The 14129-nt window shown below is 47.5% G+C and overlaps 1 protein-coding gene across 1 annotated transcript; it reads right to left on the minus strand.

The window, feature by feature from the left end:
- Positions 1–12756, minus strand: LOC119107791 (UDP-glucosyltransferase 2). The gene is made up of 4 exons (XM_037231342.1): positions 12718–12756; positions 7501–7604; positions 823–2079; positions 1–771 (listed from the first exon to the last, which is right to left on the minus strand). Exons 2-4 carry the CDS (start codon positions 7546–7548, stop codon positions 526–528), a joined length of 1551 nt encoding a protein of 516 aa, XP_037087237.1. The 5' UTR covers positions 7549–7604; positions 12718–12756; the 3' UTR covers positions 1–525.
- Between the last annotated feature and the right edge of the window lie 1373 nt (positions 12757–14129).

Here is a 14129-nt window from a genome sequence, read left to right on the forward strand (position 1 = left end):
CTTGGAGATATATTTGTCAGCGCATGCAGCTACCACATGTAGCTAATGACGACCCAGGACTTCCGTACGCGCGCACGGCAAGTGGGTGGTAAACACGGATTGACGAAGCCTTTAAATGAAAGCCATTAACTGTGTTTAAGTATGCTAACTACAGACACGTATCGAGCTTTGTTTAGCTTGCCAATGCGTGTTCTCGCAACACCCATGATGTAGCCCGGCTGCTGCTAACCAAAAGTCTGTTTGGTTGCGGCAACCTAATGCTGGTCTCATATGCATAAAGCCATTAAATAGTATGCTATATCAAACATTATTGTGGAATAAACGCAAGCCGGACGAATCAACGCACGTAATGAGAGTGTTCCACATGTTTAATTGGCATCATGTAGCCAAGATAGCATGTAGACAGCCTCGATGTGCATACACACCTGATGACAAATCAACTTGTCAATGTCGAATAGGCAACCGCCATTCTTTCCGATACTTGTACTACAGCACTTGTGGGCACGCTGTAAAGATGGCATGCAGCTAGTCACGTTTGAACCGTTTGGTTTTCGTTTGCGCCGGACCTGTCTTCCGCCTGCACAGACAGCGGCAGCAACACTTGCCCAGTGCCACCAGCAGCTTCAGCACCAGCACCAGTACTGCCAGCAGGAAGGCGACCACGTCGAGCGAGTAGTATTGGAAGAAGTTGAGGTCGGCGCCCACCGACCTGAGGTGCGGCGCGCCGCCGTGCCGGATCACGTGCTCCACCCAGTGCACGGCCAGGTCACGGGGCGGCACCGGCTGAGAGGCCAGCAGCTCCTGGCGGTAGCGGGACGCCGCCCGGTGCCCGGGAGACATGGCGGAGCGGATGGCCGCCTGCAGCGTCTCAGACGTCAGGCTCTCCCACGTCAGGATCTCCGCCACGCCAAGATCAACAGCGTGAGCCGCGTTACAATGCTGGTCTACCGTCACTGGCATGGCCACCATGGGAACGCCATGACAGAGAGCTTCCAGAACGCTGGCAAAGCCGCCGTGCGAGATGAACAGCCTGCACTTGCTGTCACCCAGGATGTCCTGCTGTGGCAGCCACTTGGACGGCAGGATGTTGGCCGGTATGTTGGCGCGGTCTGTGGTGTCCCACTTGAGCAGGACCTTGAACGGCATCGCACCGAGGGCGTTGAGCACAGCCGAGCGTTGGCCCGCAGACATGTCCTGAGGACGTACCACGGAGCCCAGACTGAAGAATATGTACTCTGAGTCGCCGAGGAAGCTGGTCAGCTCCTTGGACAGGGGCTTCGCGTCCGCACAATGCAGTCCACCCACCTCGATGACATTGGGCAGCAGCGGCTTGTGGTAGTCGATCATTGGGTTGCTGTTGAGTAGGACAAGGCTGGCATTGCGTTCGATCTCTCTGGCAGGAGGAATCACGCCATCGCCGAACTTCGCTGCAACCATTCGTTCGACATGCATGGGGTACACGACGTAGAGCACAGTGTGCATTATAATATGACCCATAAAATTTTGGACTCGTTGCATAAAACCCATGCGATTAGTTGCCGCGATGAATGGAATGGTATGAAGGGCCGGAAGCGTAGGCGAGCCCAGCGGACTGGTGATTACAGGAAAATATGAAATCGAGGTCAAAATAATGAAAGGCGCTTTGAGCAGGTGTGCCAGAAAGTAAAAGGGATGACAGAAAACGCCGAAAATAACCAGGTCAAAGTTTTGTGTTAAAAGGTCATTGATTTCCTTACTCTCTAATGTAGCCCTCGGGCCATCGGAAAACAACGTTGCGAACTGTTTAAATCCGGCCTGCACGCCCACTTCGTGCAACTTGAACATGTTGGGAAGCTTGTCGTCCGCAAACACTTTCGCCAGTTTGTCCGGCACAACTTCCCTGATGCCTTTGACGGGAGATGAAGGTTTGAACGCGTTGAAGAACACCACCTCATGGCCTCGGGAGCTGAGAGCATTCCCCACTCCGTAGAAAATGTTCTTCTGTGATTTTCCACCGATGGGTACGAACATCAGAATGCGGGCACTCTCGACACCCACGACACCACAGAAGAGCAGCAGGAGGACTCTCACAGGAGACGCCTGAAAAAAATCCAACATATAGCAATAGCGGTGAAAACGGCCAGTCGGCAATATCAGATCAGATGCCAACGGTAGGCTACCGTCTCGTCGCACGATTCGTTCCTCATCGACACTATCCGCGTCACTTGTCACGCAACAGCGCATGAGGACCGGATCCTCGAGAGCTACGAAATCAATAGAGGTTGACACATTTGCCGCCACACATGCGCAAATCCCACGTGGTTTCCGTGTCACAAGACTGCATGTCTGATTTCCCGGAATCGCTATTAAGCGTTGTTTTATATTCTTGAGCCCAGTCACGTGTCACAGTCACCAGTTGGCAAATGACACCAGACAAATCGCTCACAAGAACAGAAACAGTATCCCACGCGCTGTGAACACGCAGCGCACAGCATAAACAATCCCGCCAAACCAGCATTATGTGCATGATCATTAAGTGTCAGTATTCAAGGGTCGACCCATGTTGAATAAAGTCTGTGCTTGCCCACGGCTATTTATGTATTGCAGGTAACGCAGGTGACGCAAAGGGAAACGAAGTACTGCGCCACTTTTACTGAGCCGATGTAAGCACGGGCCTGAGCCGAATGGACCAGGCCTTCTTTCTCCGCTACTTGGGGAACGGTGCCTCCATTAAGCTATATCTGCTCCGCCCTCACTCACTCCGCGACTAGTCTCCTTAGCCCCTGAATATGAAGAAGACTAAATTCATGGAGTAACGGAAACTGAGTAAGTTTGCCCGCACCTCTAGCGATTCACCTCTGCCCGAACCGATCCCCGGAACCAGAGGAGCTGAACCAGGCGGCCATTGGTTGCAACGCACCCTCCCCGCACCATTCTAAATTTGTAATGCATTAATATGCATTTGATAGAATCTTGACCATTAAAAACTCCTGTAGGTAAGTAAAAAGTAGATCGAAAGCATGCGATGCTGTTGTACGTCATGGAACAGGTTTCGTGCAGCTACGGGTCCTATCTAAGATTTTGAAATACTTGAGACATTGCGTTGCGTTGTAAAAGAGCTCAGTCTGCCCGGAGTGGCCACCGAACGACGCCGGGCAGGAAGCTGAGGCTGGCACCGTGTGCTGCCATCTACCGTGTGCGGGCGGAACCAGCGTCGGCGACCAGAGATGCCGATGGATTCACGACAAAGCTTAAAACGCAATTACTGCCACAGACTCAGCTTCCACGACATGACTCCGAGCGTGAATAGTTCTCTGCGACATTACTTCTAGGCGACAAATCTTCTAATACAAGATACCATACACGATATTACTTTCACACGACGAAGCTTCTTCCGCAATAACACGCGCGACATCACACCTCTAATACGAGAACTAGAAACGCATGCTGCTGCGCATCAAAACGCATTATGTAAGAACTACTAACGCGAATAGCTTCAAAGGGCTCCCATTGCCGGTACGGGGAGTGTGTTCCGAAGTCTGAACTTTAAGCATTCTCATCAACAAAGCTTCCTCACCGCCTCTGCCAGCTGCTTGTGCTCCGTTCTCCATATCGGGGTCCCCTGCCCACCACTACTGCCAGGGGCCCGTGACTGGTAGCTCTACTAGCAGGTCAGAATCGGGGATTGAGCTCTAGGTCAGTTCCTTTGTCGTCCAAGTGACGCTGCGATCTTCTCAGTAGCATTCTGAGTCCCTGGACTTATCCCAGTTTGGTCAATAGACCCACTGGTTTGTACGGCCCTGATTGGTAATCAGGGGAACCGCCTTGTTTAGTGCCACGGACCCCTAACCGACAGGGAAGCAATCTTACTGTCTCAAGGCAAGGGTATAGTTCCGCAAAATGGGTTTGGGGGATAGCTGAGTAATGGTAAATGACACAACCTATCCCAAAATATGCCAACAAACGTGGTTCTTCCCGGATTTTGGCTCCTTTTCTTCTTAAAGTTTGGAAAGCTGGGGCCAAATTTTGGAGTATGGGGGGTGGGTGTTAGGTTAAGACACTACATCTCTGTCTGAAGGTCACTTGAGCGACGTAGGCGGTTCTACGATCGATATTCCTGGACACGAATCCCCTCCTTATCCAGGTAATGAGCGCCGGGCTGCCACACAAACCTCAGTCTTGCACGATACAAGAGATTCTGTCAAGTCACTTTGGGGGACCCCAGGTTGAGAGAGGGGCTCCATTTTTTCTCAGTCTCGTAAGATACAAGATTCTGTCAAGTAACTTCGGGGACCCCAGGTCGAGAGAGAGGCTCCGCTTTGTCTCAAGGCCCCTCGAGTGGAGCAAGAGTAGGCCCCTTTACTGGAATTCGGGAACCATGGCTTTATTCGTCTTCCAGTACCTGGCCTACTGGTCGGCAGCAGGACCCCTTTGATTCCTTCAGGGTCCATGGGCTACGTCGGAAAAGGGCACCTGGCTGGCATTATGGGACCATGACTCTGTCTATTTCTCCGATGGGACCCTGACTGGTAGGGACACTGTCCGGTGCCGTGGCTCCTGACCGGGGGCCTCTCATTGTTTCACGTGTTCTCCTAGCGACGCAAGAGGAGTCATATTGATTGAATTCCGAGGGCGTGGCTCTGCCCCTGTTCGGCTGATGGGGACCCTGGCCGGCACGGAGCTACAGCACCTCACGGCTTGAGTTTTCAGGGTCCGGTCCAGTCCAGTCTGATTTGTCCAGACTCTTTCCGGAGCTACAGCACCTCACGGTTTGAGTTTCCAGGGTCCGGTCCAGTCCAGTCTGATTTGTCCAGACTCTTTCCGGAGCTACAGCACCTCACGGTTTGAGTTTTCAGGGTCCGGTCCAGCCCAGTCTGATTTGTCCAGACTCTGTCCGCCCACCAGTGCGGTTCTCCTAAATTCAGCAACCCAATCCGGTCCAGTCCAAGTTAGCACACAAATTTTGCAACTGAGTCCGTGTCAGTCCGCTTCCACATTAAGGACTTTAAACAATTGTAACAGAATGCTTGTTTTCTTAAGGTATTTTTAATCTAAGTTATTTACTAATTCGCACTGGACATAATGTGTATTAGGCTGCCATAACGCAGTGGGTGCTAAGATACTTAACACGGCTTGCCGCTTCTAGGGAATGCAGCTTTGCATGAGCCTCAGAACAAGATTATTACATTACAAGATAGCTCATCACATTATTAACAAGTCACAACCATCGCGGGCAATAAGTCACTAACACCACTATATTTCAGCCGGCGAGATCGCCTTTCGTTTCAATAACATAAAGACATGGGCACCTTATTTAACAATTCCAGACTACGCGTCAGGCACAACATACATGCGGTGCCATTCGATGGTGTCAGCGGTATCCAGTTCACATGCGCAGGCCGACGGCCGTCTAATATGTCCTCTGAATAAATACAACGACCCATACATGGTGGCTCATGTGTGTATCCGTTCTCGTATACATAAACTTACGAAACAACCCCAGCCGCGATCATTATTTTCTGCTGCATTACTTGCTGCGTCTGGACTGTAATCTACGCGCGTCGCTGTGTCACTGGTAAGCGCCTGCTCATTCATCCAGGAGAATGAAGCAATTGCGCCATTTTTGAACCCCATTGCTAAAATGACCAATGCTACCAGATCTCCCTTTTTTGCTCACATACTGAAAAAGTATGAAAGCCGTTTTGAATTGTAATCGTACATGGCACATCTGTATTAAATCACATGTAACCAATAGAAAGTACTTTTCCAGATAAAATGGCGATACAACGTCTCCTTTCATCCATTCGAGGTTATTACAGCACGTTAAGACGCGCTCGGTTGGGGGTCAAACTGACCCTCCAGAAGGTTTTTCCATAATGGTCTTTGAACGGCGCGGCGAAGCCGCGCCAAATTTTGCATAGTTGTGGACAATTAAATAACGGATCGTTTGGGTTAAAAAATATAGATGTACCTTGTAAGGCCGCTGACCTATGGCAGGTCAAAGCCAGGCCATGGTTTCAGCAAAGTCAATTTCTAGGGGATTGTTCATTCTCATGTAACAACGGAGTGTTAGACAAGGTCATACATCTCTGGGATATTTTATTAGCCAGCACAACAATTAAATGAACAAATTACATCGACCTAAGGTCAGGTCTAGATGTCAAACTAAGGTCAAAACCAACCTGTTTTTTTTACTCTAGGGCTAGCTGCACGGGGTAGTTTCTGGTGCTTATTTCTAATTGATTGGTAGCAGAAACCCCATTATACACATCTTCCATGGACTCCTAAAGGTCAGAATAGGTCACTCACCTGAAACAACCCAGGCCAAAATCTTGTTTTTGGGAACAGGCTGCCTAGTGTAATCTTTGTCGCTTATTCACATGCAAAACTCAAAGCAGTCTGGCATGATTTTGGCCACCATGACCTTCAAAAAGTCCAACAAGGCCACTGACCTTAAATGAGCGTGAGATCTGTTGCTAAGAACAATTAGATAGATTACACGGGCCCTTTGGAGACCAACCTGGAATATTTGACCTGGTTTGGTCTTATTTGGCCCGAAGGTCATGATCTACGAAACTTAAACTTTGTTTTAATTCAGTTCATGCACAAACAAAAACACCTGATGAATTTGGTGTCTCTAGTTTTCTTAGTTCCTGATATCTCAGGGGAGACAAATTGACCCTCCCCCCCCCCCCACCCCACCCCCATCCCCACACCTGAGCGAAGGTTATCGAACCGGCCACCCGGTCGCATATTAAGAGGTACCATAAATGTTTTATTAGATGGCGTGGCGTTTTAGCCAAAATGTATAACGTCTCTCGTGCGCTACGAGTGTCACTGATACAGAGATGTAATCCTCACGCATTCACAAAACGTGGTGCGAGGGTTAGGTATATCTCGCCAATTACCCGACATCTGTCACGACTGCTGGTACTTTGACATCTCGGATACATGCTAGCCACTGGCCAAGGGCTCTGATGATCGCACAAGCTACCCCAGATCTCACCAATTTTTTGGTGGTATGAATGGACGGTCTTGGGTGGCTTGTTCAGCCACGTTAATTTTCTAGCTTTCTGTGGTAAGTGTCTCCAACCTTCTATATAATTACAGAAGAATTACAGGTGGGATGCCAAGGCATTGTTGGTGTCCAATTTGTGCACTGGTTGTGCAAGTGGGAGTAGAAAAGATGGGCCATAATAGTACATGCTTAATGCCAAAGCGTCTGGCTGAATGAAAAGAGAGCCTAACTCACATCAAGCAACTAACTGCTGGGAGAGAGCTACCTTTGATACCTGGTGGTAGAGGACAACATGCTCATTCTTCGGGATGCGTTGGTTTGGGAAGGGTATGAAGAAAATGATCTGTATGGCGGACGTCCACAAACCTGTCTGCTTGCCTACAATGTAAGCGACAGAAGAACATTTGGAAGGCTCTCCTTGTGACACAGAATGCAAGTTCTGCTTGTACCCACGAAAGAGATATGCGACGAGTTTGGAAGAGAAAATACCTTACAACACGTACCTGCAATTTGTTAAAGCAGCAAAACGCATTCCCACTGGTGAGCACCATCTATCAGCTGGTTGGTTGTCTCACGGATGTAGCCGTCTCCGGGTTTCCTCCGACTCCTTCCACGCGAGACACCCCCGTTGGATTTGCATTGGCGTACAAGACAGGCCCGTATGCAGCGTGAAGGAAGCGATTTTGGTGACTTTGGCGGCCGTGTTTCGAGCGCAGCGCAAAAAACATGGCAATGGCAAAACGAGGCTGAAGTTTTGTGACCGTGAGAGAGGGAGGATGGCTGCTCCATCACGGAGGTGTGCAAGATGTGGCTATAAAGTTTGCAGATTTTGAAGTGAAATTCGGAACTATGAGGGGCATCAGATATCTGTACATGGTGGTAGTACCGTGGTCCTAATGAATGCTGCTTTTGGAGTTGGTGGCAGATGGCGCAAGTGGGTGCGGGGAACTGCTGGTCAGTTATCAGATAATAATCATTTCAGATACACTGACGTTATTTCAGAAAACGGCGCTGGTTGGCACCATCTGTCGTTGCTGAGTGGGTCCGAGTGGACGCTTTGAATTGCCTTGTTTGTTATGAGCACATAAACAGATGTTTTACCTTCGAGTAGCCTGTGCCGTCAATGAACGTGGCGTGTGGTTCTAATGAGCATTGTTCTGTCCCGTATGTTATGCTTGAACATAGCCAGTCAGCATTTTCAGCAAATTATTTGTTTAAAATGCATCATAGGTTTAGAAAATATCAGATAATTAAAATGTATTATTTTTTCCGCTGTGTTGCCACCATTTTCTTATTTAAGGTCACAGATCGAATTAAGAAAAGCTATTGTGACTGGTCCGTACATATATAAGTGTAGTTATGATGGCATTGTTGTTAAGATTTCAAAGAAAATTTACCCACTATATTGAGTTGCCCTGATCTTTTTTCATTTGCAAGTTGCATTTGGACGATTTGACAGTTAAATTACACGCTCGCGTTGTTAACTCTTCTCTTGAAAATGATGAGAGAAGAGACAGGGAACGCACGAAAACAAGGCATTATCATTTGAGAACTACTTTGAGTGACGCAAATTGCGATGAGACAGGTGCATATTCGCGGGTATCTTGAAGAAGACAGCTCGGGGAGTTAGCGCACATTTGCTGTGAGGATGCAGTAATCTTGTTCTGGCAGACACCTGGAAGCGGATCAGACGAAGCAGCGTACTTAATTGAAGCCGGTGTTTCAATTTTGGCTGAAAAACTCAAATTTGGCTGATTGACTAAGTGGACAGAAACCATAGTAGTGCCATGGAGTTAATATTTTTTTAAAATTATCAAACAGAAGCTAGGATATCATGGCTCTGTGGTGTGTTTTGTACCAACAAAGTATGCTCTGGTCTAATTTTTCAACTCTGAAATGCGATGTCATCCACTGGGGTTAAATAGGATTGCTGTAAAGATCAGGAGTAATGGTAGTTCCGTGATGATCAAAGATGTTAGTATATTATTGGATAATTCCGTTACTTTAGAAGGCGTGCGAGCTCTAGTTTTCCGTGGTAGCATGTATGAGTGTCACTCACTCATGTCAAGTTGTCAATGTGATCTGTTCACCAGAGAATTTGGTCGCAGAAAATGTGGCTGAATTATGTACTATATAGGCGGCATTGTTTTAGTTGGAAATATTTCATTTCAGTTGTTTTAAGATACTTTCTGGTTGATATCTCCATGGAGGAGTTCAGGGACCATTCAGTGATAACTTCCATTTGATTGGTATTTAATCAATTCACTCTGTTAAGTAACAAATCTAAAAATCCGGTTCGGTCCTAAGACATGTTTTTGATGGAAGTTTCTGATCCGGTCCAGTTCGGGTCCGCGGATTGTTCCACAATCCGTAAATTGATCCTATCCGTGGAGTGCTCTGGACAGAACCCCTGTTCAATCCCGTGGATCTACGGAGCCCCGGTTCAGTGCCGTGAATCCCTGTTGAGAACTAGGGATCCACGGCGACTGAGCAGGTCCCCAGTTCAGTCCCCTGCTCAGTACCCCGGGCTCTTTGGCCGATGGAGGGACCCCTCAATGAACCAGAGGCCCTTGAGCAACGCCGGAGGAGGCTGGTCTTGGTGATGTTCGGCATGAGTAGCTACCCAGCACCTGCCCCCTGTTTAGTATCGGGGTCACCTTCTCAGTTCCGGGAGCTCTGGCCGACAGGTGGGTTTGCATAATGCTGCACAGACACTAAAACCCCCAGTCGGCTCTTCGAGCCTGAAGGGTCCGCCGAGGGACACCGATCCACGGAGGGGCTACGGACCCCAGAGCCTCCTTGCATCTGCACCCGGCTGGCATGACGTCGCTGGGTTCAGCAGCTCAAGAGATGCTGTCATACGCCACCTATACCATGTGGCTAGCTAGGCATGTATCAGCATTTAAACTAAGCGTTTCAAACTATGTACAGTAACTTTAGCATGAAACATTTTTAAAATTTGAAATAATTCACATGACAATTAATCGCAGGCACTGCACGTGCACAGATGTGGCTCATTGGGACATACGCCGACGTGTATAAGTTATAAGTACATTTATCCTTAGAGGAACCGACTAGTGTTGTTGACCCTTAACACGAGCTCGGGTGGGGGTCAGTTTGACTCTCCCTCCCCCCCCCCCCGAAGGTTTTTCCGGTGCCAAATTTTGCATAGCTGTAGACAACTGAATAGCGAATCTCTTGCTATTACAAATTTAGATGCACCTTGTAAGGTCGCTGACCTACGGCAAATCAAAGTCAGACCATAGATTCAGCGAAGTCAACTTCTAGGGAATCGTGCATTCTGTTGCGATAAAAGAGCGTTGGACGAAGCCATACATCTCTGGAATACTTTATTAGGCAGCACAACAACTGAATGAACGAACTCCATTGACCTATGGTCAGGTATGAATGTCAGACTAAGGTCAGAACCGACTTCTTTTATTACTCTGGAGCTTACAGCATGTAATAGTTTATCGTGCCTGTTTCGAATCGATTGATAACAGGAACCGCATTACACATCCTTCATAGACTTCTTAAATGTCACGATAGGTCACTGACCTAAAATGACCCAGGTCAACATTTTGTTTCTAGAAACATACCGCGTAGCGTCATCTTTTTGCTTATTCGAATGTAAAACGCAAATCAGCCTTGTATTATTTTGGTCACCATGACCTTCCAATGGTCAAACAAGGTCACTGACCTTCGACGAGCATGCGACCTTTTCTTTAGAACAGGTATGTTTTACCTCGTTGACCTGACTTGATGCAAAGGGCATGACCTATGAACCTCAAAATTTGACCTAGGTAAGGTCACGAACATACTAAAACACTCGTGAATTTGGTGTTTCTAGCTCCCTTAGATTATGAGATCTCAGTTGATCCCCCTGCACCCGAGCGAAGGGTATTCAGCTGGCCACACGGGCGCGTGTTGAATGAAAAGCAATGACAGGAAAGAAGCATAGGAGTTGTATGTTAGAATTTACCGCCGGGTAGAAGCAATGTCGTGCACAGGCTTACGTTGTGATTTAACCGCATAACATAAAATGCGCTGGAAACTTTGCATTAGGGTTTATGTTGTGCACGAGGTTTTTCGTCAGATATTTTGTCGCGTGAAAGGAATTCCGCGTGGAACTTCCGCGTTAAAGATTTGTCGCGTAGAAGTGCATACTTTAGAAGTTCTTGCATTTGGAGCGATGTCGCACACAAGTTTTTTTTGCCCTAGAAGTTTTGTCGTGTGGAAGTAATGTCGCTTAGAAGTCTCGCAATGGCAGTTTGTCAAGTTGTTTGTGCGCCAGAAGTTTTTGTGTTAGAAATAATGTCGCGGAGACGTTGCTGAGCTATAAGACTTGTTATCAAGAAACAATGTCAAGTAGAAGTTTTTGCGTTAGCAGCTTTACCGTGTAGAGTTGACACGTTATAAGTTTTTGCATTAACACGCGCTCGGGCGGGGGTCAAATTGACCCCTCCCGAAGGTTTTTCTAGAATGGTTTCCGAACGGCACGGCGTAGCCGCGCCAAATTTGCATAGCTGAGGACTATTGAATATTGGATCGCTTGATACCAAACATTTAAGTAGGCTTTGTTAGGTCGCTGACCTATAGCAGGTCAAAGTCAGGCCATAGTTTCAGTGAAATCAATTTCTAGGGAATCATTCAATCTGATGCAACAACGGAGTGTTAGACGAAGCCATACATCTCTGAGATGCTTTCTTAGGCAACATGAATACTGGATGCACGAGTGACGCTGACCTTAGGTCAGGTATGAGGGTCAGACCAAGGTCAAAACCAACCCGTTTTATTACTCTAGGGTTTGCTGAATGGGATAGTTTCTGGTGCTCATTCGAATCTATGGTTGGCAGGGAACCGCATCATGCATCTTTCATGGACTTCTTAGAGGTCAGAATAGGTCATTGACCTAAGATCACTGGGTCAACATTTTGTTGCTAGGAACATACTTCCTAGCGTAATATTTGTCGCTTATTCAAATGCAGAACTCAGTGCAGTGTTGTATAATCTTGGTCACCATGAACTGTAAGAGGTCAAACAAGGTAACTGACCTTAAATTAGCTTGTGAACTCTGGCTTAGAAAGAGTTATCTAGGCTTGGGGGCACTTTAAAGACCAACCTGGAATTTGACCTTGTTTGACCTTATTTGACCTGAACACTGTAAATTTGGTGTGTGTCTAGCTCTCTTAGTTCCCGAGATCTCAGGGGTCAAATTGACCCCCACCTCACCCGAACGAAGGGTATCCAGCCGGCCACCCGGGCGCGTGTTAAGGTGGTGTCGCGAAGAAGGCTTGAGTCAGAGGATCATGCGTTATATATTATGCTGTGTACAAGTTAAGGCATAAGAAATTCCTAGACTGGAAGAAAATGTTGCGTAGAGATCGTGTCGTGGAAATTATGTAGTTAACAATATTTGTGCTAGCAGTTTTGCCGGTACAACAATGTCGAGGCGACTGGTAGACCTGACCGCTCCCACCGGAGGCTTTTTTAGCTCACTAGCCAGTCAAGCTACATGAAATGGCAAAAAAAAATGGATGCGTCTGTTTGTAGATCACACAAATAGCTCCGATTGTGCATAACCCACTACGGTTCACATGTGGGCTGCGTTCCGCGCTCCCCCAAGAACTATGCTCGGAACCGACACATCACATGTACCTTATCAAATGTGCTAACACAACCTCATACACCAGAAGAGCGCCAAAATAAGACACACGTACCATGGCTGGGGGTGATGTTCCGTGTCAGGCGTCACGTCGCGTCTGTCGGGCGGCAACGAGGACGCCCGCGACCGACGGCGCATGCCGCAGTGCGCGCGCGTCAGGACAGTCGTGGGCGGCGTCTTGATGAGTCGGCAGATTGGGGTCATTCTAGAGGTCATGTAGAACGCCGCTTTCCGCGTAGTTAAGGGTGCGTGTCCAGCCTGTTGGCGGCATCACACATGTCCCTCTCCTCTATCGACGCAAGCTCCAACTACTCAGATTCCATGTGCGAGCAGCTAGCAGACCTACACAGCCCACTTTCAAAAAACTAACAATATAACTCCACCACGCAACAAGCGTTACTCAATCAGCGCCGGTGTATCCCAAGCATTTCCAACTCCCACAGATCTATAAGTTCCTCGTGCCCTCGCTCCGTCCATTCTGACTGGACACTCCAGCAACAGTTTTGTTGCTATTTACGCACCACAAAAAAACGTACCGTCACAAATACGAAGGTGCAGTCATGGTTAACGAAATTTTGGAACAAACATAAGATGACGCATATGTACATATATATTATATTATATCTTATATTTCATATAGTGTACATATATATGTGTATAAGTATATATATATATATATATATATATATATATATATATATATATATTACGGAGCAGAATGTCCTCGAGACATGCTTGGAGACGCACACGAGGACATGAGACATGTTAAGATACCGGCCATAGCTGTGTGCCTGTGTCCAAAACTGCAGTGTCTGTAATGAATTTCCACAGTTTTCCGTTCTTTGAACAATTCAGATTTTTTGCCTTTACATTTTGCACCTGGAAATATTTACTGCCCAGTGCAAAACGCCCACCAGAAATCTGATTCTGGATGTCTTGTCTTTTGATCTGGGTTGCGTGGGTGTCGGGGCAATGTCCATGAAAACGGGGCCGTTCTTTGCGTTGTTGATCGACTATTTCGTATCTAGGGCGCTGACACTACTTTGTCATATGACCCCTATATTAAGTGTTACGACCCTGTGACATGTACTTCCAGCCCTTGATGGTTGGTAAGTGCTACTCACCAAACTATCCTGGAATGAATTCAACAAAAGATTCCTACAACAATCTTACTTGAGGCTTTATTGATATAATCACGTAGCATAGTATTAGATGGCTTGTCAATCGCCCTATAACATAATCATTACCCCTGATAGAAATTAGGTCAGCGCCCTTCTCCCTAACGTGCTTTTTTCTGAACATACCTCTCCGACATGTCCTGCAATCGCACCCAAATTTCAGCAGCCTCTGGAGCATCCATTGCGCGAGTTATTACACAACAATTGAGTCCCTGGGATTCCTGATCTCTGAAAAACGACGGTTTTTAGGAGTACTGGACAGAGATCCACGGCCGGCCTGGGCGGAGGG

This window comes from Pollicipes pollicipes, unplaced genomic scaffold (assembly GCF_011947565.3).
Source record: "Pollicipes pollicipes isolate AB1234 unplaced genomic scaffold, Ppol_2.1 Scaffold_2555;HRSCAF=2994_pilon_pilon_pilon, whole genome shotgun sequence".
Lineage (NCBI taxonomy): Eukaryota > Metazoa > Arthropoda > Thecostraca > Pollicipedomorpha > Pollicipedidae > Pollicipes > Pollicipes pollicipes.

Bases quoted from the DNA above. Each gene is read 5' to 3' on its own strand.
- LOC119107791 (XM_037231342.1), bottom strand. From the start codon at position 7,548: ATGGTGCTCACCAGTGGGAATGCGTTTTGCTGCTTTAACAAATTGCAG. The intron at 2,080-7,500 runs GTACGTGTTGTA...GATTTTTTTCAG, and splicing joins GCTGCTTTAACAAATTGCAG to GCGTCTCCTGTGAGAGTCCT. The intron at 772-822 runs GCGGCGTCCCGC...CCGGTGCCGCCC, and splicing joins CCATGTCTCCCGGGCACCGG to CGTGACCTGGCCGTGCACTG.